Source organism: Myxine glutinosa, chromosome 13 (assembly GCF_964187855.1).
Source record: "Myxine glutinosa chromosome 13, kmMyxGlut1.1, whole genome shotgun sequence".
NCBI lineage: Eukaryota > Metazoa > Chordata > Myxini > Myxiniformes > Myxinidae > Myxine > Myxine glutinosa.
In genome coordinates, this window is record NC_136273.1 from 44,600,936 (window position 1) to 44,625,776 (window position 24,841).

At 43.5% G+C, this 24,841-nt stretch overlaps 1 protein-coding gene across 1 annotated transcript in view; it reads left to right on the forward strand.

Annotated features, from left to right (window-relative positions):
* Nucleotides 1–24,841, forward strand: part of LOC137438890 (uncharacterized) — a gene marked incomplete in the record, with an annotated part of 494,558 nt that overhangs the window by 22,116 nt on the left and 447,601 nt on the right. The window contains 1 exon segment of the mRNA XM_068134344.2: nt 6,851–7,013. Coding sequence (XP_067990445.2) covers nt 6,851–7,013 — 163 coding nt within the window.

The window sequence follows — 24,841 nt, forward strand, 5'->3', positions numbered from 1 at the left end:
ATTTTTGTGCATATAAGATTGTTCATAGTTCTGTTTAAATATTTTTAAATATGTTTAACCTTTCCCCTTCTGTTTTTTATTCAGTGGTATATTACAACACGCTGTTTTTCTTCCTATTTAAAAGGCTTTTCTCAATTTCCTCTCCAACTCATTCCACTTCAAAAAAAAGAAATTCAATATCTTATACGTCTCCCTCACTACATGGTCTAAATTCACATTCATTCCATCCCTCCTCCATCATCCTGAACCGGATTGCTAACTTGAAAATCACAACAAACCCAATTTGTTATCAATGTTCGTCTTTCATTAATCATCCACTTTCTAAACTCCCCTCTTGCCCCTCCCATCCAAATCCCCCCCCTTGCACCTACACTCCGAAACTTCCCCCTTGCCCCTCCACTCTTAAACTCCCCCCTTGCCCCTCCACTCCTGAACTCCCCCCTTGCCCTTCCCCTCCTAAACTTCCCCTTTGCCCCTCCCCTCCTAATCCCCCCCCTTGCCCCTCCACTCCTGATCTCCCCCCTTTCCCCTTCCCTCCGAAACTCCCCCCTTGCCCCTCCCCTCCTAAACTCCCCCCTCACTCCTCCCCTTCAAAACTCCCCCCCAATCCCTCCCATTCAATTCTCCCCCCATACCATTCCTCTCCAATTCTCTCTCCTCCCCCCTCCTCCTCCAAGCTGCCTCCTCCCCACTTCGTCTCCCTTCTATCTCATACCTCCACCCCCCCAAACCTTCTACTTTCCTTTGCCCCCCCTCAAACAACCCCTCACTGTGCTGCATCCCTTCACCAGCAAACCTTTCATCCTCCTCATCCTTCCCTTTCTTGGAACTCTTCTGCAACATCTGAAACACTATCAACTGCTCTCCCTACCTCCCCCTCTCATCCTTCATCTTACCCTACTCCTCCCCTCCCCTGTCCTGTACTCGATGCTCCCCCTCTCTCTTCATTAACGGTATGGACCTCAAACATCCGGGGCCTTCGCTCAAACCTGACTGATCTCTCCATACAGGTTGCTTCTGACAATCCAGACTTGATCTGCTTAACAGAGACTTTCCTCCTTCAAGATGTCTCTGATTCCTTAATATCTCTTCCTGGTTACTCCCTCCTCCGGTATGATAGACCTGAGCCTCGGCCTGGTGGTGGGGTGGCTATCTTTGTCAAAAACTCTCTTCCTCACTCTCCTTGCACTGCTCTCTTTCCTCCTCACCCGCAGGAGTACCTCTGGTTACGGCTTCCTCTCCGCTCCCACCTTTTGTTCATATGTGTTCTGTACCGTCCCCCAAACAGTGATGACTCCATCTACATTTCAATGTCTGACAACATGGACCAACTTCTATCCACTCATCCCAACTCTCTCTTCCTCATATGTGGTGACTTCAACTGTCATCATGCCACCTGGTTGGGTGTGGGTTCCTCTCTCACTAGTCATGGCACCTCAGCAAAGGACTTCTGTGACTCACTGGGATTGACACAATCTGTCAATTTCCCGACCCGGATCTCAGCCAATGGAGTATCTTCTCTTCTAGACTTGGTTATGACAAACTTCCCTGCTAATGTCTGCTGCTCTTCTTCTGCTCCAATCGGTTCTTCTGATCATGTGCTTGTCAAAGTGGACATCTCTCTGGCCATTCTCAGAGAGCCTCCTCAGCGTCGGCGAGTCTGGCATTTCACTCAGGCCGACTGGGACGGTCTTCAAGCAGCCATCAATCGTCTGGATTGGTCTCCCATCTCCACTGCCTCTGACATCAATTCTTCCTGGGAATTCTTCCAAAGCAAACTGATCTCTCTCATGCACAGATTTATCCCATCTCGCCTTCAATTGTCTTACCCTTCCTCCCGTCCATGGTACACTGAATCTTGTGGTGAGGCAGTTGCCCTGAAACAACTTGCCTTTGCCTCTTGGAAGGCTAATCCAACTGAAGGAAATCTCAGTTCCTTCCACCAAGCTCGGAACAAGTGTGTGTCTACCCGCAGGAGTGCCAGGAAGCACTATCTCTCCTCACTCAAGAATGAACTCTCAAACCTGTCTCCTTCCTCCAAATCCTGGTGGCGTCTGGTCAAATCCGTTTCTGGTGTTTGTTCCCCCTCCATCCCCTCCCTTACCTCAAATGGCCACACAGTTGACATCGCACGTGACAAAGCCGAATGCCTCAACTCTGTGTTCGCCTCGAAATCCTTAGTCCCAAACCCATCTCTCTCTGTTCCCACCTTTCCCAGTCGAACCCAACTGCTCCTGGACTCTGTGTCCTTCTCTCCTGACAAGGTGGAGGAGTTTTTGTCAAACCTCGACTCTGATTCTGCAACTGGACCAGACGGCATCAGCCCACGGGTCCTAAAATCCTGCTCTGCCGCTCTATCTCACCCTCTCTCTGTTCTTTTCACCCTATCTTTTGCTCAAGGTCATCTGCCAGCATCCTGGAAATCAGCTAACATTACCGCTTTACACAAAAAAGGTGCAAAAACAGATCCTTGCAACTACAGACCAATCAGCCTGCTCCCAATTATCAGCAAAGTCATGGAATCCATCATTGCTTCGGATATGAAATCTTTCCTCTTCTCCAATGGCTTGATCTCTGATCATCAATTTGGTTTCAGACCAGGTCACTCTACTCTGGACATGCTGCTTCTGCTGTCTCAACAATGGATGGAGGTCCTCAATGCCAAACAGGAAATCAGAGCTGTCTCCCTTGACATATCAAGGGCCTTTGATACGGTCTGGCACCCAGCTCTGCTCACCAAACTCTCCTCCTATGGTATCCATGGAAATCTCCATGCATGGCTTGCGGACTTCCTCTCTGGTCGTAGTCAACGTGTGGCCCTGAATGGATTTCTCTCATCTACCCTTCCTGTTCAGGCTGGAGTTCCCCAAGGAAGTGTGCTGGGCCCTGTGCTTTTTCTGGTCTTCATCAATGATCTCTCTGACTCTCTGGAAAATCCTCTCTATCTCTTTGCTGATGACTCCACTCTCTGCCGCTCCATTCCTCTTCCCTCAGATCGGCAGTCTGCAGCCTCCTCACTCTCTGAAGACCTGGACAAAATCACAGACTGGTCAAACAAGTGGAACATGTCTTTCAATCCTGCCAAATCTCACTCTCTTACTATGTCTCTCCGAAAAGATCGACTGGACAACCCTCCCATCTACTTTCTCAACAATCCTCTCCAAGAAGTTCTGTCACTCAAGCTTTTGGGTCTCACTATCTGCCATGATCTTTCTTGGGAAAACCACATTTCCAAGCTGGCCTCCAAAGCCAGTCGCCGACTGGGCATCTTCCGTCGTGCGAAGTCCTTCCTCGGCACACCTGAGCTCCTCACCACATACAAGGCTTTCATCCGCAGCTCAATGGAATACTGTTCTCCCCTATGGGCTGGTGCTCCTGCCTCACACCTGGCTCGGCTTCACGCTGTTGAATCCAAAGCTTTCAAAATCATTGGAATCTCCCGCGATGAAGCTATCTCTGAGGGCCTTTCACTCACTCACCGCAGGCAGGTAGGTGGTCTTTCTGTCTTCTACCGACTCCTCTCCGGCCTTGCTCCCCCAGCTCTCTCTGTGCTCTGTCCCCCAAATATTCCTACAGGTCGCACAAGATATGCCAGCAACCCTCTGATGGTTAAACTGCCGAAATCTCGGCTCTCTGCTCACCTTCACTCTTTCATTCCTCTTTTCTCCCGCCTGTGGAACAAACTCCCACACTCCCTTCAATCCCTCTCCTCCCTCCAGGTCTTTAAAACAGCTGTTCACCACCATCTCTTATCTTCCCCCATCCATAACCTTGATCTTTTCTACCCCCACTAATTCACCCCAGATCCACCTTGTTTGAAATTCCAACTTATTTCCTGGAAATCCTGGCAGTGTCCATATGTTTATACCTCTCCCACCCCCCCCCCCCTTCACATGCCTCCCCCCCTTCACATGCCTCCCCCCCAAAGCCCTCTCCCTCCCACAGATCTCTCGATGTCTCCATGTCTCTCGGTCCCTGCTCTCAAATGTTGTGTTTGTGTCCTTCCCCCTCTCTCCCCATCTTGTCTACCGCTCCCGATGTTATTTGTTTTATGTGTCTGTTTGTCTTTCTGTGTGATTAATGTTCGCTCTTTCACGAGCCTCGATCTTGTATACAAAACAAAACAAAAAAAAAAAAAAAAAAAAAAAAAAAAAAAACAGCTGGCTTGGCAAGCGCTAGCTAGCTGCTTGGTAAAGGAACACACCTCCAACTCTTGTGGGGTATATAGATTACAGTAGGTCTTTGCCCAGTTCTGCAAGTAAAACCTACTCCATGGATGTTGGGATTCCTCCAAAATTCTTTGTTTACTGTTATAAACAGCATTAGCAACTGTTAAATCTAATCATCTGTGTTTGTGGTTAATAATATTTTACAAGCCCGGCTACGCTGCTGTTATACTTCTGGTCTTGTTTTTTTAAACTTCTCTTCTTACTGTACAAGCGTGAGTCTCATGGAAGAACGACGACATGACAGAGGATAAAAAAGCAACGGACAGACATTGTGGCATTGGAGCAATGATTGGACACACCTAACTGTGTGTGTGTGTGTGTGTGTGTGTGTGTGTGTGTGTGTGTGTGTGTGTGTGTGTGTGTGTGTGTGTGTGTGTCTATATATATATATACAAAAGTATATATATATATATATATATATATATATATATATATATATATATATACACACAAAAATATATATATACACACAAAAATATATATATACACACAAAAATATATATATACACGATTTCCTGGCTAGGTGTGTTTGCTGCACGTGTCATAAGGAACAGAGGAAAAATAACAGAGGCCATTACATACAGGGGATTTACCATTAATCTCTAACTAATTAACATAACCCCACCCCTCATGATGGGAACGAAGATACGCTGTTCCACGACATATGGTCTGACTTATGTACATCAAGATGGCTCCACGACATTCGGAGCATACTACCTGGACTAAGGTAATCACTGCCTACCCCCAACAAATGTAACTATATATATATATATATATATATATATATATATATATATATATATATATATATATATATATATATATATATATATATATATGAGTGTGTTTACGTAAATGTGTGTGTGTGATGCGTGCATGTGGTTTTGCTGCTATAATATAAAGAAGTTTTCAACTGTGGCACACATGCTGCTAAACTCAATGCTTGATGTTTCTGTATCCGCTCCATCCTGATGTCTCACCACTTGTTCCCCAAATTTACACGGCGGCCACGCTAGAAAAGCCAAGGTGCTCTGCTAAGAATGTGTCACTAGATCAGTACCTTAAACAATCACCTTCCCAATGCCCACTGAAAGATGTTTGTGCCTTCTTCGATTTCTATTTTTATATACTTTGATTTGGGACATGGGCTGATGTCTTGGCGACCAAGATGGAAAATTTTCTTGCTGAACTAAAACATTTCCTTGGCCTTGTTTTTGCTCAGTAACATCTGTACTTTATTGACATCATCATTATCTGTTCTCGTTGGAATCATTTATAATGTGACTGTCTATCAATCTAACGAGGTGGTGATATCATTACACGGAAACTTATTTTGACTCCACCCTGATTGTTGTGCAGGTTTGGTCGCCATATGTTACAAATGACACTGCTTCATTTGGTTTCAGCACGGAGTGACCATATTAGTTCTGGACTTGATTGAGGTTACTCATTTGGAGCTGTTGTGGAGATAGGGATTTTTACTTTGTAAATGAGGAAATGTATACTGGATATCGTACAGATGTTTAACATAATGAAGGGAATAGAAAATAGATGCAAGGAAAATTTTACAGTGATGGGTAGCAACAGGAACAGGGAGCATGATTTGAGAATGGTAAAGTATAGAACTGGGACTACATCAGGACAGGGGTATTTTACTCAGAATTGTAAATGCAGATAATGATACTTCCAGCAGCTTGAGGTCGGTACAATGAGTAGGTTTAGTAAGGTTCTGGAGAGGTATGTGTCTTCAGTGGACATCAAGGAGTGTAGAGATAAAGGTATAACTCGTTAATAGACTCGTACAAAGCTTTGTGATGAGTGGTGGCACGCATATTTCCTGAAAAATGAAGCATGCTGGGAGAATGGTGCTGCATGGAGGAGTTTGGCCAAAGGTGATGGACCAAGGAGATGGTTCGTTGGAGATGGGCTTCTCCTGTGCCATATTTTCATTGTTCATTGTTTTGAGCTCTATACTTGAGCTGTCTCACATAGGTCGAATTATTGGCCGAATATATTCTGTTGGACCGCTGCTTTACTGATAGGGTGTTGCACCAAAGGTGTGCTGTCCCTCGGATGTCCGTTAAGCCGGGTGTCCCCTCCGATACCACCGATTGCCTATACTGGTTAAAGATCCATTGGCGTCATTTGATTAATATAAGAGTAAGTGAGTCATCGCTGGCATTCTGAACCAGTTGCAAATTCTGACCATAACCAGCTCCAGTCTACCAACAGGCTTTGTCAGCCAGTTCATGCGAGATTTGGGCCAATCTTACATACTCTAAGTGAATGGCCAACCACAAAATAATTGGACACAGCAGAATAATTTAATTGTTCATTGTTTAGTCATCAGTCATCTGGTTTTCTTTTGCATCTTGATTGTGATATTGTTTTTCTTGTGTTTCAATTCTTGAACCAATTTAACACATCTATGTTTCATTTTGTACTGACAAACGGCTCTTGTGATGCTTGATTAAACCAGGACATGTAACGGTATTGAAATCTCCATGCCAGCTTTTTTTCCATTTTTTTTTCCAACGGCCACATCCAATTTCGGGCTCGTGTTGTTTCAAATAAAAAACGTTTTCCTATTTTGCATATTTATTATTTATTTCACCCGACAGGTGGCACCGCGTGGCAATATCGGTCCACGACCACAATATAACGGTATTTGTGGACTGCACACGGGTCCTATCCCAGGCTTTGCACCGCAGTGACGACCCATATATCGACCTCAATGGGATTGTGGTGTTTGGAGCTCGTATTCTTGATGATCAAGTGTTTGAGGTGAGCAGAAAGATCGTCCTTTGTTGATTCCACTTTCTCTATGTCCTCCTTTTCATCAAATGCTTAAACTTTTTGAAATAACTCTTCTTCCTTATCACTTGATTCTCGTGTTTGCCATTATTGTTTAATTTGGTTGAAGTAGCGGGGAGGGTCTATAATTGGAACTAGAGCGATATTTGATGGCGCAGTATGGCAAATACCCACACTTCCCACCTAACGCAGTATGGCAAATACCCACACTTCCCACCTAAAGCAAACTTGAAAGATGGCAAACAGTTTCACCAGGAACAAACCAATATCCAATTTGGAGTTTAAAATGTTGACCCATGTGACCCTAAGTGACCTTGGGGCGTGAACCAAAAATTGTTAATAATTCCTGCATCCCCCAATGCTGATTGCAGATACAAAGTTTCATTTCAAAAAATGTTTTAAAAATGCGGAGTAATTTCATTTTTTGGTATTTGATATTTGACCTTGCTCCAGGGCCGCAGGTGGTGGGGCCAAAAATGACTGCTCTTGCACCTTCGTGCCATGTAGTGAACATAACGACCAATTTGGGTTAAATTCTACACAACAGTTTCGGAGCGTGACAGACGAGGCTGATTACAACATCCCCCCATTTTATAAATAAACTGTAGGGATAATAAAGTTTGAATTAGTGTACGGACAAGTGATTTCTTGAAGTCGGCTTCGCGGGTTGTGTCAGTCTCTGATCGCGCTGTCACCTGTCAGAATGGTAGATGTTCCCTAAGACTTATGGTTAAATGGTCAGTCTGTGTGTTTTTTCAACATTTGAGAACTTTTAGACAAACTATGTTCTTCATAAAAATGCAGTTTTAACAGCAAAGAATAACATCCAAAGAAAGCTTCAATAATTATTCAGATGAAAACAGGAACTTCACTTCCAGGTGAAGGGGAAGACCTAGTGGTCAATACTGAACATTAACCACAACCTAAAACTAGAGAGGTTCCAGGGAACCTGAACTCAACTGGTCTATATTAATATGGTTAGAATATGCATAATAGAACCACAAACGATATAGTTTATATGTGCTAAAAATATATGACAAAAATTGATTTTCAATATGGCCGCCCTGCCGCGCCCATTTTTGGGCGTGCAACGCCCAAGTGCAATCCCAAACTAGTTTATGTCTTAAAGATGCTGCATAACAAGTTTCATCACATTTGATTAATATTTGTGACTTTTAGAGCGTAGACGTCGAATTGTTTACAGACGACAGACAGACAGACAGACAGACGCCGGACGACGGACACTGGGTGTCGACAAAAACTCAGCTGGGCATAGTCCAGTTGAGTTAAAAATGTACATTTTGAAGGAAACAAAGTTGAAAACCCTCTTTTTATTCACCGTATGTTTCTTAGCATGTTCCACTTATATGTGCATCCAAGATCTTGGTGAACCGCCATGTTAAAATCTTCATTTGTAACTAGCAGGAGTACAAGTTGTTGCCCAATGATGCTCTAATCCTGTTGGCACAATCATGAAGAGATAAAAAAAATAATTTTTTTTTCCCTATTTCATGTTGGTGACCAAAACATTTCCTTACCTACACGTAATAAGGAAAATTTATATTTTATATGATGATAACACACACACACACACACACACACACACACACACACACACACACACACAAGAACGTGGATTGTTTGTCCTCATGGCTTTACCACTCTGTTGTAGATTTTTGGTTTGATTGTATGTTCCGTAATGGCTGATTGGAACTCCCTGCTTCCCAGAATGCATCGTGCACATTTTCTGTAATGATGTCCGAATGCATATCTCATATTTAAATTTAAAAAAAACTAGAATTAATAGCATCAGCATAATTAATGAATCAATGGAGCCTGATCATGCCAACAATCTAAAAATGAATCATCCATTTGTTAATTAATCAGGCTTTGGGAGAATGGTTTCAGGAAACTCATCTGAAGACCACAAGTTTGTTTGCTTTTCTATACAGATTAAAAATAACTTGCTGGGCAATATTTCTGTCAATAAAGTCCAGACCAATACAACTGGAAGCAAGAAATGGAATCTACAAGTAACCCCACCATCATCCAGGGCCCCCAATAATTCCCATCTTCTTGTGGGATCGGTCGGGAAGCATTTTTGGCAAAGTTTCTCATGAACTGGATTGCCAGGCCTGACATTCGACAGAAGATGAAGAAGTTTGTAATTTGTTCAGGGTGCCGATGATAACTCGCCTACTCGTCGCATGAGACAATCGTGGGCTCTTTAACGTCCGCCATCGACCACCGGTGCTGGCAGACGAAACGCTAGGCTTTAAAACATCCTTTCGACGGATGGCACGGCCATTGATGCCTGGACCTACCTGTGAAGCACCAGGACGACGGTTTATAGTCGGGTCGGGATTCGAACACAGGCTAAAGCGAGGACACGAAAGTCGAAGCTCTCCTGCCAATTATTATAACTTTCTAAACTGATTTTTTAAAATAATACACTTTCCATTGTTGTTGAACGTCAGCGCATTTAAGTGAAACTTTATTACATGCTTCCTAATTCGTATTTTGATGGACATATTTTGCTGAAAAAATAGCAGATACATGTTTTGTCTGTTCCTTTTTAAATGCCAGGCAGGACAGGCAAAACCCTAACGGCAAACAGGGAATGCATCAAACAGATTGCTGAAGGACATTACAAAAAAAAAAAAAAAAAAAAAAAAAAAAAAAAAAAAAAAAAAAAAAAAAAAAAAAAAAAACAACAACAACAACAACAACAACAACAACAACAAAAAAACAAAAAACAAAAACAAAAAAAACAACAAAAAAAAAAATCGGTTTTCCTTATTATTTTATGGGCTGCTCAAAAAAAAAACAAGTAAATAAATAATTATGTAAATACTAGTGATAATAATGGTAACTATCACGATATGTTACTCGGTGCAGCCTGGGTGAGTGTATAAAACAGGTTTGACTGAAATGCAATTCCATGTGCAGGTCATGCTGGGACAAATGCTTACGTTGATATAACCGTGGATTCAAAAGTATGTCTGCATATGCACAGGCTTGTCCCTTGTTTGGGGGGAAAAAAATCAAAAATAAAAAGAATTCATTGAGTAAGCCGAGATGCCCCAGATGCCCAAGGAGGGATTTTATAAGCCAAATAACTTAGATAATGATTTTAATATGATATAACTGGGGCATAGCCAGGATGGGTCATCTGTTTATTACATAAGTAATCATGGTGGAATTTTCGACCCTTCCCGTGACCCCCTTCCCTCAATCTTCCCACATGCTCTATCCATCTTGTTTCCCTTCTCTGTCCACTCGACCGCTACAATCATCTCCCTCTTCTCCATTCCTCCTCTTCTCATTTAAGATGGTCTCAATATGTAACACTTCCTAGCCCCACGCCGCTCACATGCATACGTAATATATAGATGTAAACATTCGATGCGATAGTGAAGACGAGAGTATCCTGGATGCCAGAGGCCTTCACAGCTGCAGTGTCATGCTTTGGGCGTGCCCTGAGAGCGCACACATGGTAAGTGAGGTGATCACGTGAGCGATGAACGTAAACACCATCGCCTCACCACAAAGGTCTCATCAGGAAACAAACATTCCTGGATCTTAATCTCGATAATTACCATTAGGCAAAGGATAAATTACCTCATAAATTCTGCTTTCCCTCACGAGGACATTTTAAGCCAGTTGTCCAGCTTTTCCCTTTGAAAATGACAATCCATCAAATTGTCACTTTATATTCACTTGAGATGACCTTTTCATGCTTGATACATTTCGTGAGGATAAGAGTTCCCATGATGACCCCTTTTGACACCTCTTTTGTTTCATGGAAGAAAGACCCTGAGCTACACTCCCTGAACTTACAGGTTAATTTTTGAGCGGATTTTTTGTCCATTTTCCTCTCCCAAGAGTGTGCGCACATTCCTCGCTCGGCGCTTAATGGTCCATGATGTCGTTACGACCATGAGGTGAGAGGCAAGGAAAGCGACCATTTCTAAAACGTTCCGTATGCTGAATGTCGTTACGCCTGAGGTAGCAAATCGCTTCAGGCTGAGGGCCTTGCGCTCCAAACTATAGATACGTTATTGCAGCGAGAGTATTGACTTCTGGGATTGCCTGCAGTTTGACACCGACTTGAAGTTTAACAATATTAACGAAACAGCGTCGGAAAATACAAAGCCATCTGCGTCCGCTTTGTATTCAGACTTCTTCTTCTTCTGTAGCGAAACATGATGAAAACAGCAAAAAAAAAAAAAAAAAAAATTTACAAAAAATTTACGATTTTAGGAGACCATGACCTTTCGACCTCCAAAGCAATTTGCTTCAGCGACGCAATATGTAAACCCTGCTCAAATTTCATTTCAATCAGATGAAAATTGATGATTTTATGCAACCATGACCTTTGACTTTTTGATTGAAAACAAACAAACAATTGGCTTCTAGCTTTTGATTGGTGAAGCAATTCTGTGATTCACGATGCAAATCTATCTCTTCCATGAGCTTCGACTATGTATAAAAAAAATTCCTAAAATTGCAGGTCAATCGGTTGAAAATTGATGTTTTTATGCAATATTGACCTTTGACCTTTTGATCTAAAAAAAAAGAAAGAACCAGCTACTTGCTTTAAATTGAGGAACCAATTCAGTGACCCAATATGAGAATTCTTAATATTTCAGGTCAATTGGATGAAAATTCCTGCTTTTATATGACGCTGACCTTTGACATTTTGACCCTTTGCCCAAATTATTAATTTGTCTTCCTCATATTCTCACAATAAAGCGATGTTGAAAATTTTATCAGAAAGCACAAATGGCAAGTTGAAATGGCGTGGTCTACGAGCGGCAAATTTGATTGGTCATGATGTTGTAAAATGTAGCAATATTTTGATCAAGTATTGCTAAAAGGAGGTATTTTTTAAAGTGCCAAGTAGGGAAATTGTGTTCTGCAGTATTCAAGTAGATAACTTAATTGAAATAAAATAACGATGTGGAAGCTTGTAGAAAAATATAATTTTGGCAGTTCACTCCCGTAATTGCAGCGTCTTTTACACCACCTTTATAACACTTTACATTAGTCCTTCCTGTTGTATTTGTCCCTTATAACATTATTAAAGACATTAAATGTTGTGTTTGGAATTATTTTCAATTTTGTTTGACTGCCAGACAGACCGACAGACCGACAGACAGACAGAGTAAAATATAAATCGCACCCATGTCTGAAGGAAGTGGTTCAGTTTGGCATTTTAAATATGAAATGGGCAAAGCCTAGAAACGAACAAAACCCATCAAAATTACATTTAGAACCCACGAGAATTGCACTTTATAGCCCTTTACAATTACCCTCAAGACTTAACCTTTAGAATTACCCTCAAGACTTAACCTTTAGAATTACCCTTTAGAATTACCCTTTAGAATCACCCTTTATAATTGGTCTTTAGAATTACCCTTTATAATTACACTTTAGAATTACCCTTTAGAATTACCCGTTAGAATTACCCGTTAGAATTACCCTTTAGAATTACCCTTTCAAATTACCCTTTATAATTACCCGTTAGAATTACCCTTCAGCATTACCCTTTAGAATTACCCTTTCAAATTACCCTTTATAATTACCCTTTAGAATTACCTTTTAGAATTACCTTTTAGAATTACCTTTTAGAATTACCCTTTAGAATTACCCTTTAGAATTACCCTTTCGAATTACCCTTTCGAATTACCCTTTCGAATTACCCTTTCGAATTACCCTTTCGAATTACCCTTTCGAATTACCCTTTCGAATTACCCTTTCGAATTACCCTTTAGAATTACCCGTTAGAATTACCCTTTAGAATTACCCTTTAGAATTACCCTTTATAATTACCCTTTAGAATTACCCTTTAGAATTACCTTTTAGAATTACCTTTTAGAATTACCCTTTCGAATTACCCTTTCGAATTACCCTTTAGTATTACCCTTTAGAATCACCCTTTAGAATTACCCTTTAGAATCACCCTTTATAATTGGTCTTTAGAATTACCCTTTATAATTACACTTTAGAATTACCCTTTAGAATTACCCTTTAGAATCACCCTTTATAATTGGTCTTTAGAATTACCCTTTATAATTACCCTTTAGAATTACCCTTTAGAATTACCCTTTAGAATTACCCTTTAGAATTACCCTTTAGAATTACCCGTTAGAATTACCCTTCAGCATTACCCTTTAGAATTACCCTTTAGAATCACCCTTTATAATTACCCGTTAGAATTACCCTTCAGCATTACCCTTTAGAATTACCCTTTCAAATTACCCTTTATAATTACCCTTTATAATTACCCTTTATAATTACCCTTTAGAATTACCTTTTAGAATTACCTTTTAGAATTACCTTTTAGAATTACCCTTTAGAATTACCCTTTAGAATTACCCTTTAGAATTACCCTTTAGAATTACCCTTTAGAATTACCCTTTCGAATTACCCTTTCGAATTACCCTTTCGAATTACCCTTTCGAATTACCCTTTCGAATTACCCTTTCGAATTACCCTTTCGAATTACCCTTTCGAATTACCCTTTCGAATTACCCTTTCGAATTACCCTTTCGAATTACCCTTTCGAATTACCCTTTCGAATTACCCTTTCGAATTACCCTTTCGAATTACCCTTTCGAATTACCCTTTCAAATTACCCTTTAGAATTACCCTTTAGAATTACCCTTTAGAATTACCCTTTAGAATTACCCTTTATAATTACCTTTTATAATTACCTTTTAGAATTACCTTTTAGAATTACCCTTTAGTATTACCCTTTAGAATCACCCTTTTAGAATTACCCTTTAGAATCACCCTTTATAATTGGTCTTTAGAATTACCCTTTATAATTACACTTTAGAATTACCCTTTAGAATTACCCTTTAGAATTACCCTTTAGAATTACCCTTCAGCATTACCCTTTAGAATTACCCTTTCAAATTACCCTTTATAATTACCCTTTATAATTACCCTTTAGAATTACCTTTTAGAATTACCTTTTAGAATTACCTTTTAGAATTACCCTTTCGAATTACCCTTTCGAATTACCCTTTCGAATTACCCTTTCGAATTACCCTTTCGAATTACCCTTTCGAATTACCCTTTCGAATTACCCTTTCGAATTACCCTTTCGAATTACCCTTTCGAATTACCCTTTCGAATTACCCTTTCGAATTACCCTTTCGAATTACCCTTTCGAATTACCCTTTCGAATTACCCTTTCGAATTACCCTTTCGAATTACCCTTTCGAATTACCCTTTCGAATTACCCTTTCGAATTACCCTTTCGAATTACCCTTTCGAATTACCCTTTCGAATTACCGTTTCGAATTACCCTTTCGAATTACCCTTTCGAATTACCCTTTCGAATTACCCTTTCGAATTACCCTTTCGAATTACCCTTTCGAATTACCCTTTCGAATTACCCTTTATAATTACGCTTTATAATTACCCTTTATAATTACCCTTTATAATTACCCTTTATAATTACCCTTTATAATTACCCTTTAGAATTACCTTTTAGAATTACCTATTAGAATTACCCTTTCGAATTACCCTTTCGAATTACCCTTTAGAATTACCCTTTAGAATTACCCTTTAGAATTACCCTTTCGAATTACCCTTTCGAATTACCCTTTCGAATTACCCTTTCGAATTACCCTTTCGAATTACCGTTTCGAATTACCCTTTCGAATTACCCTTTCGAATTACCCTTTCGAATTACCCTTTCGAATTACCCTTTCGAATTACCCTTTCGAATTACCCTTTAGAATTACCCTTTATAATTACGCTTTATAATTACCCTTTATAATTACCCTTTATAATTACCCTTTATAATTACCCTTTAGAATTACCTTTTAGAATTACCTATTAGAATTACCCTTTCGAATTACCCTTTCGAATTACCCTTTAGAATTACCCTTTAGAATTACCCTTTAGAATTACCCTTTATAATTACCCTTTATAATTACCCTTTATAATTACCCTTTATAATTACCCTTTATAATTACCCTTTATAATTACCCTTTATAATTACCCTTTATAATTACCCTTTAGAATTACCTTTTAGAATTACCTTTTATAATTACCCTTTCGAATTACCCTTTCGAATTACCCTTTAGTATTACCCTTCAGAATTCGTCTTTGGAGTTGAACACGGTGGGTTCGGAGGGTTCTTTTTATTGTTGATAGATGGACATTGCCAAATATTGAAGCGGCTTCATCACTGTTGAAATATTATCTAAAGAAGCGTGTAATTCTGAAGTGTAATTCTTTAGTTTAAATTACACTTTAGTGTAAACTTTATTGTAAAATACACTAAAGTAAAAGTGTAATTCTAAAGAAGTGGCTTCACCGCTGATAAAATAATGATAAAATATTATCATTATTTAATTTCCTATCCCTTGTCGTTCATTACGTGACGGATTCACCATTAAGCTGCGTACACCACCTTGGTGGATTTCTCAGTCGTTCCTGCGGACGTGGCCACGTCTTGCCTTCGTGGGTCCCCAATTAGCTGTGGTGTCTGGAAAGAGTATTTCCGTCACTCGCATATAGCAGATAATCTGGGAACGGCAAAGGCGAGACATGGCTGCATGCACAAAGATTTGCTACGAAATTGTGTAACTGTTCAGATGTGGATTTGATTTTGGTTAAAAACCGATTTTTCATTCCTATTCCTGGATACAACTTTACACTTTTTTTTAAGGAACAAGCTACAACAACTTTCCCTTTTGAAGGAGCAACCACTCTAATTTGACTTTTCCCTGATATTTGACCACTGACTTACTTATGAGTCCTCCCTCATCTGTGTGGGTTCACTAAAGGTATCCAAAAATAGCTTTTCACTATCAGGATTGAATGACTTTTCGCTATCCCGTTTTAGGGGCCTTTTGTTTTCCTAACCCCTACATCCCGGCATGGACAAACACTATTAACCTGGCATCTCCCGACTTGAACCTGTTAAGATGAAGACCTCTTTGAGAGTTTAACGATTATAAATCTATCAATATCTTTACATCTTCATGCATTCATAAATAATGCCTTGTTTTTATTGTGCTGGAAGGCTTAAGGAATAGTGTAGCAGGCAGCACAAAGACATCAGGAGTGATCGATATACTTTGATGTGAATTACAAGGATATTAGTGCACAAACACATGTGGTCTGTGGGATTTGAACCTGGGTTCCCAGTAATATATGAACCGTCGGTTCCTATGGGAATGCCAAACAGGCCAACCACAACTTGGCATCGCTTTCTATGTCAATGGTTGCTCTATATCCTTTAAAGTTTTCTATTTATTTCTTCAGTTATTCTCTCACTCATTCTGTATTCATTTAAAGGGAGATAAGTGACATCAGCAAAATGGAGAAGGTCCTCTGTATATGAGCCTTCACAGTGGGACAAGAGGGAATGTGGTGGAATATGACGTATTTGAGGAGCAAGAATCATGGATTGGGATGGATTTGCTTTCAATGTACAATAAATGCTTTTTCTACTTCTTTTTTCATATGCAGCACATGGCTGCGGGTAGCAGGTTATGGAGCAGGAATTTGGAATTTGTCCAGGGTGATGGGGATCGCTCACCTTCTCTTTGCGAAAGACAAATTGGGATGAATAACGTCTACCAAATAATGCTGGCCGACAGAACACCCACCCAGTTTAACTTCCATTCGAGAGACGGCACATACGTTGATGAATCGCCCTGCCTGTGAAACACCAGGTTGACAGTTTGTAGCTGGGTGGGTTGGGGTTAAACCCAAGGCTAGACAGCTTTGAGGCGAGTGTGCGTACCTTGAAGCCATCACCATTTTAGGTCATTAGATCATAGCAATTGAAAATCAGTGGAGTTCGGGTTCGGTGGGAAATCTTGTCGCCTCGTGTGTTTCATGCGTGGAAAAGATCTCCAGATGTTTATCTTTCCCTGTGTGGGAAGAATGGGATGAACTCTAACTTCCACTCCCAAATCCCTCTCTCTCTTGAGAAAAAGTGTCGCATCCCATCATACCCACACCTGTTTATTGAGGATGCACTGGAATTGGACCAACGCAACAAATCAACTGCATGAGATGTGCTGCTCGCACAGACAAGAATAATTGACGATGGCCAACTGCTGTTGATCTATCTTTTTGATGAGTTACCTTTTTTGAGTGGATCTTTTTGATGAGATGAGAAGCCTTTCTGAGAATTGTTTTGTGATTTATCACTTGGAAGAAGGAGAAGATTTCATCTTTTTTGCATTATCTAAGCCTGCTTGGGGAGGACATCTGGATGTTCAGTTAAATAGTAAGGAAGTTATGAGATATCAGAAAACTATTTACTTTCCTGTCTACAACTCTGGGGCTTACTTTTACAAGTAGAACAAGAACACCAAGAGACGTTGTTGTATTCACGTGTTCTTGATGGCACCATAAGATAGGGAACAAGTCGATAACATTAACTGTCGTACGAAGCGAGACGCATCTGACTTCAAACTTTTGTCTCTGATGAAGCGCCAAAGCTCAAAGTGTCAGCCGCACCTCACTTTCGTACTCTTCGGCTTTCAGTTGTTAAAATCCGTTGTTTGACTTGTTGCACCAATGCAGACCAACACGAGCCTTTGCGAAGACTCGTATTCTGACTTTGAATGGACAAATAAAGAAGACGAGACTATACGGGATTTGAACCTGGAATCGCACTATGATGAGTTCATTGGTCACATGGGCATGCCAAATCGGCCATGCCATACTTTTACATGAATAAGTATTTTTGCTACGATTTCTAAGGTTCGTTGGAAGAGTTGTTAAAACACACAAATCACACACAAATGCGCACAAACACACATGCAGACAAAGCCATCAGACAACACAAGACTTGACTTCAGACAAACACAGCTGTTGACATTGGGGGAAGTAACCTCCCAGACACAACGTCAGTGGCACCATCTAGTGGCAGGGCCTTTCCCTCTGCAGGTAGCCGGGCATTTTGGGAGAGAAATCTCCCTCTCCCTCTCTTCCTCACCTCGTGTGGAGTCGACCCAGGAAAATTGTCTGTGCTGTCTCCTCTAAATGATGAGTGCCAAGAAAGGAAGCAGTTCATGTACCAACTTTATAGTCTTGGGCACGACCTGGGAAGGGTTGGACTTGAACCGCAGACCTCCCAGGCTCAGAATGGGTGTGCACACTTGCCTCTGAGCTGTCCAGCCTCGGTTCGAATCCCAACCCAGTTATAAACCGTCATCCTGGTGTTTCACAGGCATCAGGTTATGGTTAAACAATCTGTGTGTCGTCCTTCGGGTGAGATGTTAACCGGGCGTCACATCTGCCAGCATCCATTGGTAGACGTTGAATATCCCATGGTGTCCTTTGCGAAGAGTAGGTGAGCTATCGCCAACCTCATGTACAAATTCCAAATTCCTGCCCTAACCAGCAGAGGCATCAATGACACAGCCACGGCCTCAGGCAATGATGCTACCCGACAGCCTTGTGCTGCATATGAGTGAAGAATGAATAATGCCATTTATTATAATAGTGGAACAATATACACTGCACAGGATTTGAACCCGTTGGGGCTCTTCACAGTTTCAAACCATCCTATGGAAGCAACGTGAAGCCAGCTGTCTCTCCTCCACAATGTCTGCTTTTAAGATCCCATGTTATCTCATTAACAGTGGACCTCTGGGCTGGTACTCTGAAGGAATTTCAAATTCTCTGCATAGTCAAGCATCGGGTTCACCACCTTACCTTAATAGGATTACTCCTGAGCTACAACTGCATTTTCAGCCCTAGAAGGATGGGAATCTGAAATATGAAAACAATCGGGTAATACATAATAATACTTTCAGATAATAATGAAAATTCGATGCAATTTTGAAATTGCTCACAGGCATCCGGAAGTTGTTTCTTCATCGCATTGAGCAGTGTTACCGATGACAACCGGCTGATTATGTCTACATTTGCCGAGGATATTTTGTCACCATGATAATAATAATAACTAGAACTGCACTCAGAAGAGCGCAAACCTCCGCCAGGCTGAACAGGTTATGTTTTGTATCCCACTGATAGGCCATATCTGGATCCTGGCCCTAACCGAAATCTAATCTGCTTGTTCTTGTCACCTAACCAACTCATCGACCAAGTTTTATCATAACCCAGGTGCACAACCTTTTTGAAATATCATGTTATATGTCGTTTTGGAACTATCACTCAATGGTGAGGAATCGCTTAAAACATTCCCAAAAAAAACTCTCCTATCTGGATCCGGATTCAAATCTTCACAAAAATCGAATCAATTCGTCTGTGTCACACACACAACCTGTCCACCAAGTTTTGTCCGATATCTGTCCACAACCTTTTGAGATAACATTCTATATATCGTTTTTTGCCCTCTCTCTCAATGGTGAAGAATCGCTTATAATTCTCAGATCCACATCCGGATCTTCACCAAATCTCATAATTTCGTCGATTTTACATACGTCCTCTCCACCAGATTTCATCCGAAACCGTCCATATCTTTGAGATATCTTGTTCACAAACAAACAGACAGAGGTGAAGACATAACCTTCATCCACCTTCTTGTCGGATGTAATAATTAATAATAATTATATAATACAGTATCGTTAACTTGAATGAGAAAGTAGTTGGGAAGGTGGGGGATGGAGGGGAGTGGAGAGAGGAAGGGCCACGCATAGACAGATATGGATGGAATTCCAACAGAGATATTCCAAGAATTATAATAGGATAGAGAAGAGATGCTGAGATGCCTTTACCTTATCCTGGTGATTGTGCCTTCATCTGTGTTTGGAGTCATCCTATACTTGCCCTATTAAAGTGACACACAAAGTCATTCTCCAGGTAAAATGTGGCAAATTGTGTGAGGGAAAGGAGTGAGGAGTGAGGAATTGAGGAAGAGGGGAGTCTGTGTGAACTCGCACAAACCCTGAGTCCCTTCAATTAGGCCTAATGGCGGCCTTAGGCATGACAATCGGCCTGTTTGTATTATTGAGACATGCCCAACACTGCCGCTGTTCTCCGCATTCCGAAGGCAAACCCTGGGCTAGTTTTCATCTGCACCAACCCCCTCAAATCAACTGGGTGGTGTCGAAAATTAGCAGCAAACCCCAAAGCGGCATTCTCGGAGGAAAAGAAAACATACATCCATTTGAAATAACCTCTGAAAAACATTTTGCTTGGAAAGGCAGTGAGGGTAAGCCTTCACTGGAGTTACTCTTCTACTGTTTCTACAAAGTCTGATTTCCTAATTTTTCAAAAGCGATTATATTCCCAAAGGAAGCTTCGGCTTAGACGTGCATGCGCTCAGATTTTCAACTTGGAACGCAAGATGTTTTAATCTACAGCTCAGGCTGTTACTGCCCAAATACACCCGACTCTGCCTCGCGAAGGACACGGTGACCAACATTCTTCATATTGTTTTATCTCCGTCTATACATTTTTGCTGCTCTTCGTAGCATTTGCATATTTTACCCTTATCGTGACTTCCTGGTTCTCCATGGTGTTTTGTCTAAAAGGGATTTTCCTGGCTTCAAGCTACAGGACCCCACAATCTTGTGCAGCTTGCCTGAGATTCCTGCCTTTGACGTCAGCACCTTTACTTTGTCTCTCGGCTCACCTTATGTGCAATGGAAATGAATGTCCCTTTGCACATTTTCCGGAGTCGAACGACTGGTGGTACAGAGTTCGGTGGTGAAATTTGTTTTTTGGTTCATATGTTGTCGGATTGAAGTGGTGTGAATGACGTGTCTGAATTTGTAAGGATATCTGCAAACAGAACTTACAAGTTATTGCATATATATAGGAAGTTGGGCCCCTCACTGTCCTCTATTTGACTCGATGCCCCACACACGTTTCAACCCGTTCTTTTGTGGGAGCGGACACGTTTAGCCATTTTTATTTGATTCAAAACAAATCCAGCAGGAGGGGTGGAAGGAGCACACTTACCTTTAAACGGTCTAGTCTAGGTTTGATTCCCACCCTGACTTTAAATTGTGGGGTTGGTACCCCACAGGAAGTGGTTTTCATCACTAAATGTGCCATCCCTCCGATGTCCCATGTGCTATAATTAGCTGGTGGACATTAAAGATCCCATAATGTCTTTTGCTAACATTAGGCGAGTTATCTGCGGAACCCCAGGACAAATAAGAAATTAATTCCTGCCCAAATCAGTTCGAGCCAAACGTCAGACATGGCCATTTGGTCTGTGAAACACTTGGGTAAAATGCCCTCCTTGGCCAATCCCACAAGGAGGTGGAAACAATTAGGAGCCTTTAAAGAAGAAGAAGATTATGAGGAAGAAGAAGCAATAGTTGTAATTGTAGTAATCGTAATCCAGGTTGAATCTTTTGTCAATACATGACTTTCAAAATGTCTCGGGAATGCAAGCATTGCCTTGCGTGCATGTGCTGCGTAGGGTGAAATCCCAACGTCTTTTTAGCCCAATTTGCAGTATTCAAATGAAAGAATGAAAGAGTCAATCTGAGGGCAATGCCAAGATGGTTAACCATAATTGTGTTCCTGGATGCAAATCGGATTCACAAAAATGTGGGAAATAAAAAAATATCCATCGATGAAATGTTTTAAAGTTTTAAAAATATTTGTATACATAGTCACGGCTCGTGGAAGATGTTGTACTAGTCCACTGAAAGGATAAGGATGCAATAGGACAAAAGGAACAGTAGAGAGAGGGGGAAACAGCAACAGCCAACAGCAGAGCCAAAGGCCAAGGCAGAGAGAGGTGGACAAACAATGGATGTGGGGAGGAATGGAGGCCAAATGGGTACAGAAGGAAACTCTCATGAGGGAAAATTGGAAATTTGGAAGGAGGAGGGCTTATGGTGGGGGGGGGGGGGGGGGGGCGGTAACGAGGGTAGAAAAGATCATGGTTTTGGATTGGGGACGATCTGAGATGGTGGTGAACAGCTGTGTTGAAGACATGGAGGGAAGAATGGGATTGAAGAGAATGTGGAAGTTGGTTCCACAGGCAGAAACAAATGTGTTCAGTATCGACAATTTTCTCAATACCAGGGAACGAACAACTGCAGTCAATACAAGGAGAGTATGGCGGTCTGGTGACTGGTGTACAACATCTAGTTGTATGAAGGCAGACAGTCACTTCGTTGCGCAATACATGGATGGAAGTGGGAAGAACACTCCATCTTGGAAGCACCAAAATCCTGAATTATTCCCATGGAAAGATTGGCGTCTCACAGATAAACCACCGCAAGTTAAACGTAATCCTAATAAACTTCAAGGTATCAAATAAATAATGCAAACATCTGGTCAACTTATTGAAGAACTAGTGAACTCCCACAATGCTTCACTGCCAGCTGAGTCAATCAACGCCAATGGTGGATAACTCTCATGATACGGTGATGCTGATGGGGAGGGATTGTTGTTTTATCCCCATGACTTGCCAGGGGCTGAAGAAGAAGTTGATTTGGAGCAGCCCACAAATTTTGTTTGTTCGAAAATTACCCTAATTTTTTTTTCCATCATTGTATCTGGTAACTTTGCCTTCCATAATTAATATAAGCCTATTTCAAAAGGTCTATATTCATTGCACCTTTGACGACATTCCAATGAAGTCACTAGAGCATGTTTCTAAATTTTCCATCACCTGGTCTCTGCACTATCGATGTTTTTAGCCCACGGGGCAAAGCCGTCTAGAACAGTGTATGTATGTATGTATGTATGTATGTATGTATGTATGTATGTATGTATGTATGTATGTATGTATGTATGTATGTATGTGAAGCGCGGTGCTACGTGCGCTACTTGTTTAGCAAGGAGGAAGCGGACAACGCGGTAAGTTGAAATAGTCTTTATTCAAGAGCTCCACTGCAGCACTGGAGCGCTCCGGGCTGCGCGCCCGGTGTATATCCCGCGGCCACGCCTACCCCTCGGGCGTGGCCGCCGCCCACTTGGTGCGCGGAATGATGCCATCACGCCAGTGAGCTTTCGTGTCCGCCACACGCACCCCCCCAGAATTCCCGCGCACCTGGAGGGCCAGTTTGCGGGGCAAACGGATGACCCGGCCGAAGCGCCCTCTGGCGACTGGCGGGATCAGGGGTGCAGGGATGCCAGCTGGGATGCCTCCGGCTGCACCCGGGATGGGTGCCGGACTGGGGGTCGCCGTGCTGGCGGGGCTGGGCGGTGCCAGGGGTCCGCCCGCAGGGGGGCGGCCTCGACGCGGGGGCCGAGCCACCGGCGGTGGGTGGTCCACGTCGAGGTGGGCCGGCTTGAGGCGATCCACAGAGATGCGGTCAGGAGTACCGCCGATGTCCAAGGTGAAATGTTTCACCGGCACCGGCACTGCCGGCACCACGCCTCCAGCACGCGGAAAGGCCCGTCATACGGGGGCCGCAGTGGTGTCCGGTGGGCATCGTGCCGGACGAAGATGTACTCCGCGGTGCGAAGCTACGGGGCGACGTGCGTAGGTGGGTGCCCGTGGTGCACCGTCGGCACCGGGGCGAACCTCCGGGCGGTCTCCTGCAGCGCGGAGCGCTCCTGCGCCGCGGACCATGGTGCCGTGGGGTCGGGGAGGAACTCGCCCGGCACCCGCAGCGGTTATCCGAAGACCAACTCCGCCGCGGATGCGCGCAGGTCGTCCTTGGGCGCCGTCCGAAGGCCCAGCAGGACCCAGGGGAGCCTGTCGACCCAGCCGCCGTCGCGGAGGGTGGCCCAGAGTGCGGCCATTGGCCTGGGGTGGTAGGCCGTGGTTCGGTGCAGCTGGACCCTGAGCCCCCGCACGACCGCCCCCCAGAGCTCCGAGGTGAACTGGGGGCCTCGGTCGGACGAGATGTCCGAGGGGGCGCCGAACCGGGCGACCCAGGTGGCGATGAACGCCTGCGCGACGTCCGCTGCCGTCATCGCCGCCAAAGGCACGGCCTCCGGCCACCGGGTGGTGCGGTCCACCATTGTCAGGACATGGGTGAAACCCCGCGAGGGGGGCAGAGGTCCCACCAGGTCCACGTCCACGTCCACGTGCACGTGGTCGAACCTACGTTCCGGCACCGTAAACGGGGCCAATGGGGCCTGGGTGTGTCGGTGCACCTTCGCGCGCTGGCACGCGAGGCACGTCCTGGTCCAGCCGCGGATGGCCTTCCGGAGGCCATGCCAGACAAACTTGTCGGCGACCAACCTCTGGGAGGCCTTCGTGCCCGGGTGGGACAGGCCGTGGATGGTGTCAAAAACCTGGCGCTGCCAGCCCGCGGGCACGATGGGGCGAGGCCGCCCGAGGGAGACGTCGCAAAAGAGGGCCGTGCCCGCGCCGTCGAACGGCACCTCAGTGACGCGGAGGACCGTGACGGCGGTCCGCAAGGCCTGGACGCCGGGGTCGGCGGCCTGGTCCGCCGCCATCCGGGCATAGTCGATGCCAAGGTGGACTGCGTGGGCGACGGACCGGGAAAGGCAATCCACCACCGGGTTGTCGTCCTCCGCGACGTGCCGGATGTCCGTTGTATATTCGGACACGGCCGAGAGGTGACGCTGCTGCCGGGCCGACCACGGCTCGGCGACCTTGCCCATCGCGAAGACCAGTGGCTTGTGGTCGACGAAGGCCATGAACGCACGGCCCTCGAGCAGATGGCGGAAGTGCCTGACCGCCAGGTGAAGCCCGAGCAACTCGCGGTCGAAGGTACTGTAACGGTGTTCGGGCGGGCGAAGCTGCCGGCTGAAGAACACCAGCGGTTGCCAGGCACCACGCACCCATTGCTCATGCACCGCGCCCACCGCGTAGTCCGAGGCGTTGGTGGTGAGGTCGATAGGTGCATTGGGCGCCGGGTGCGCGAGCATGGTGGCATTAGCCAAGGCGAGCTTCGCGC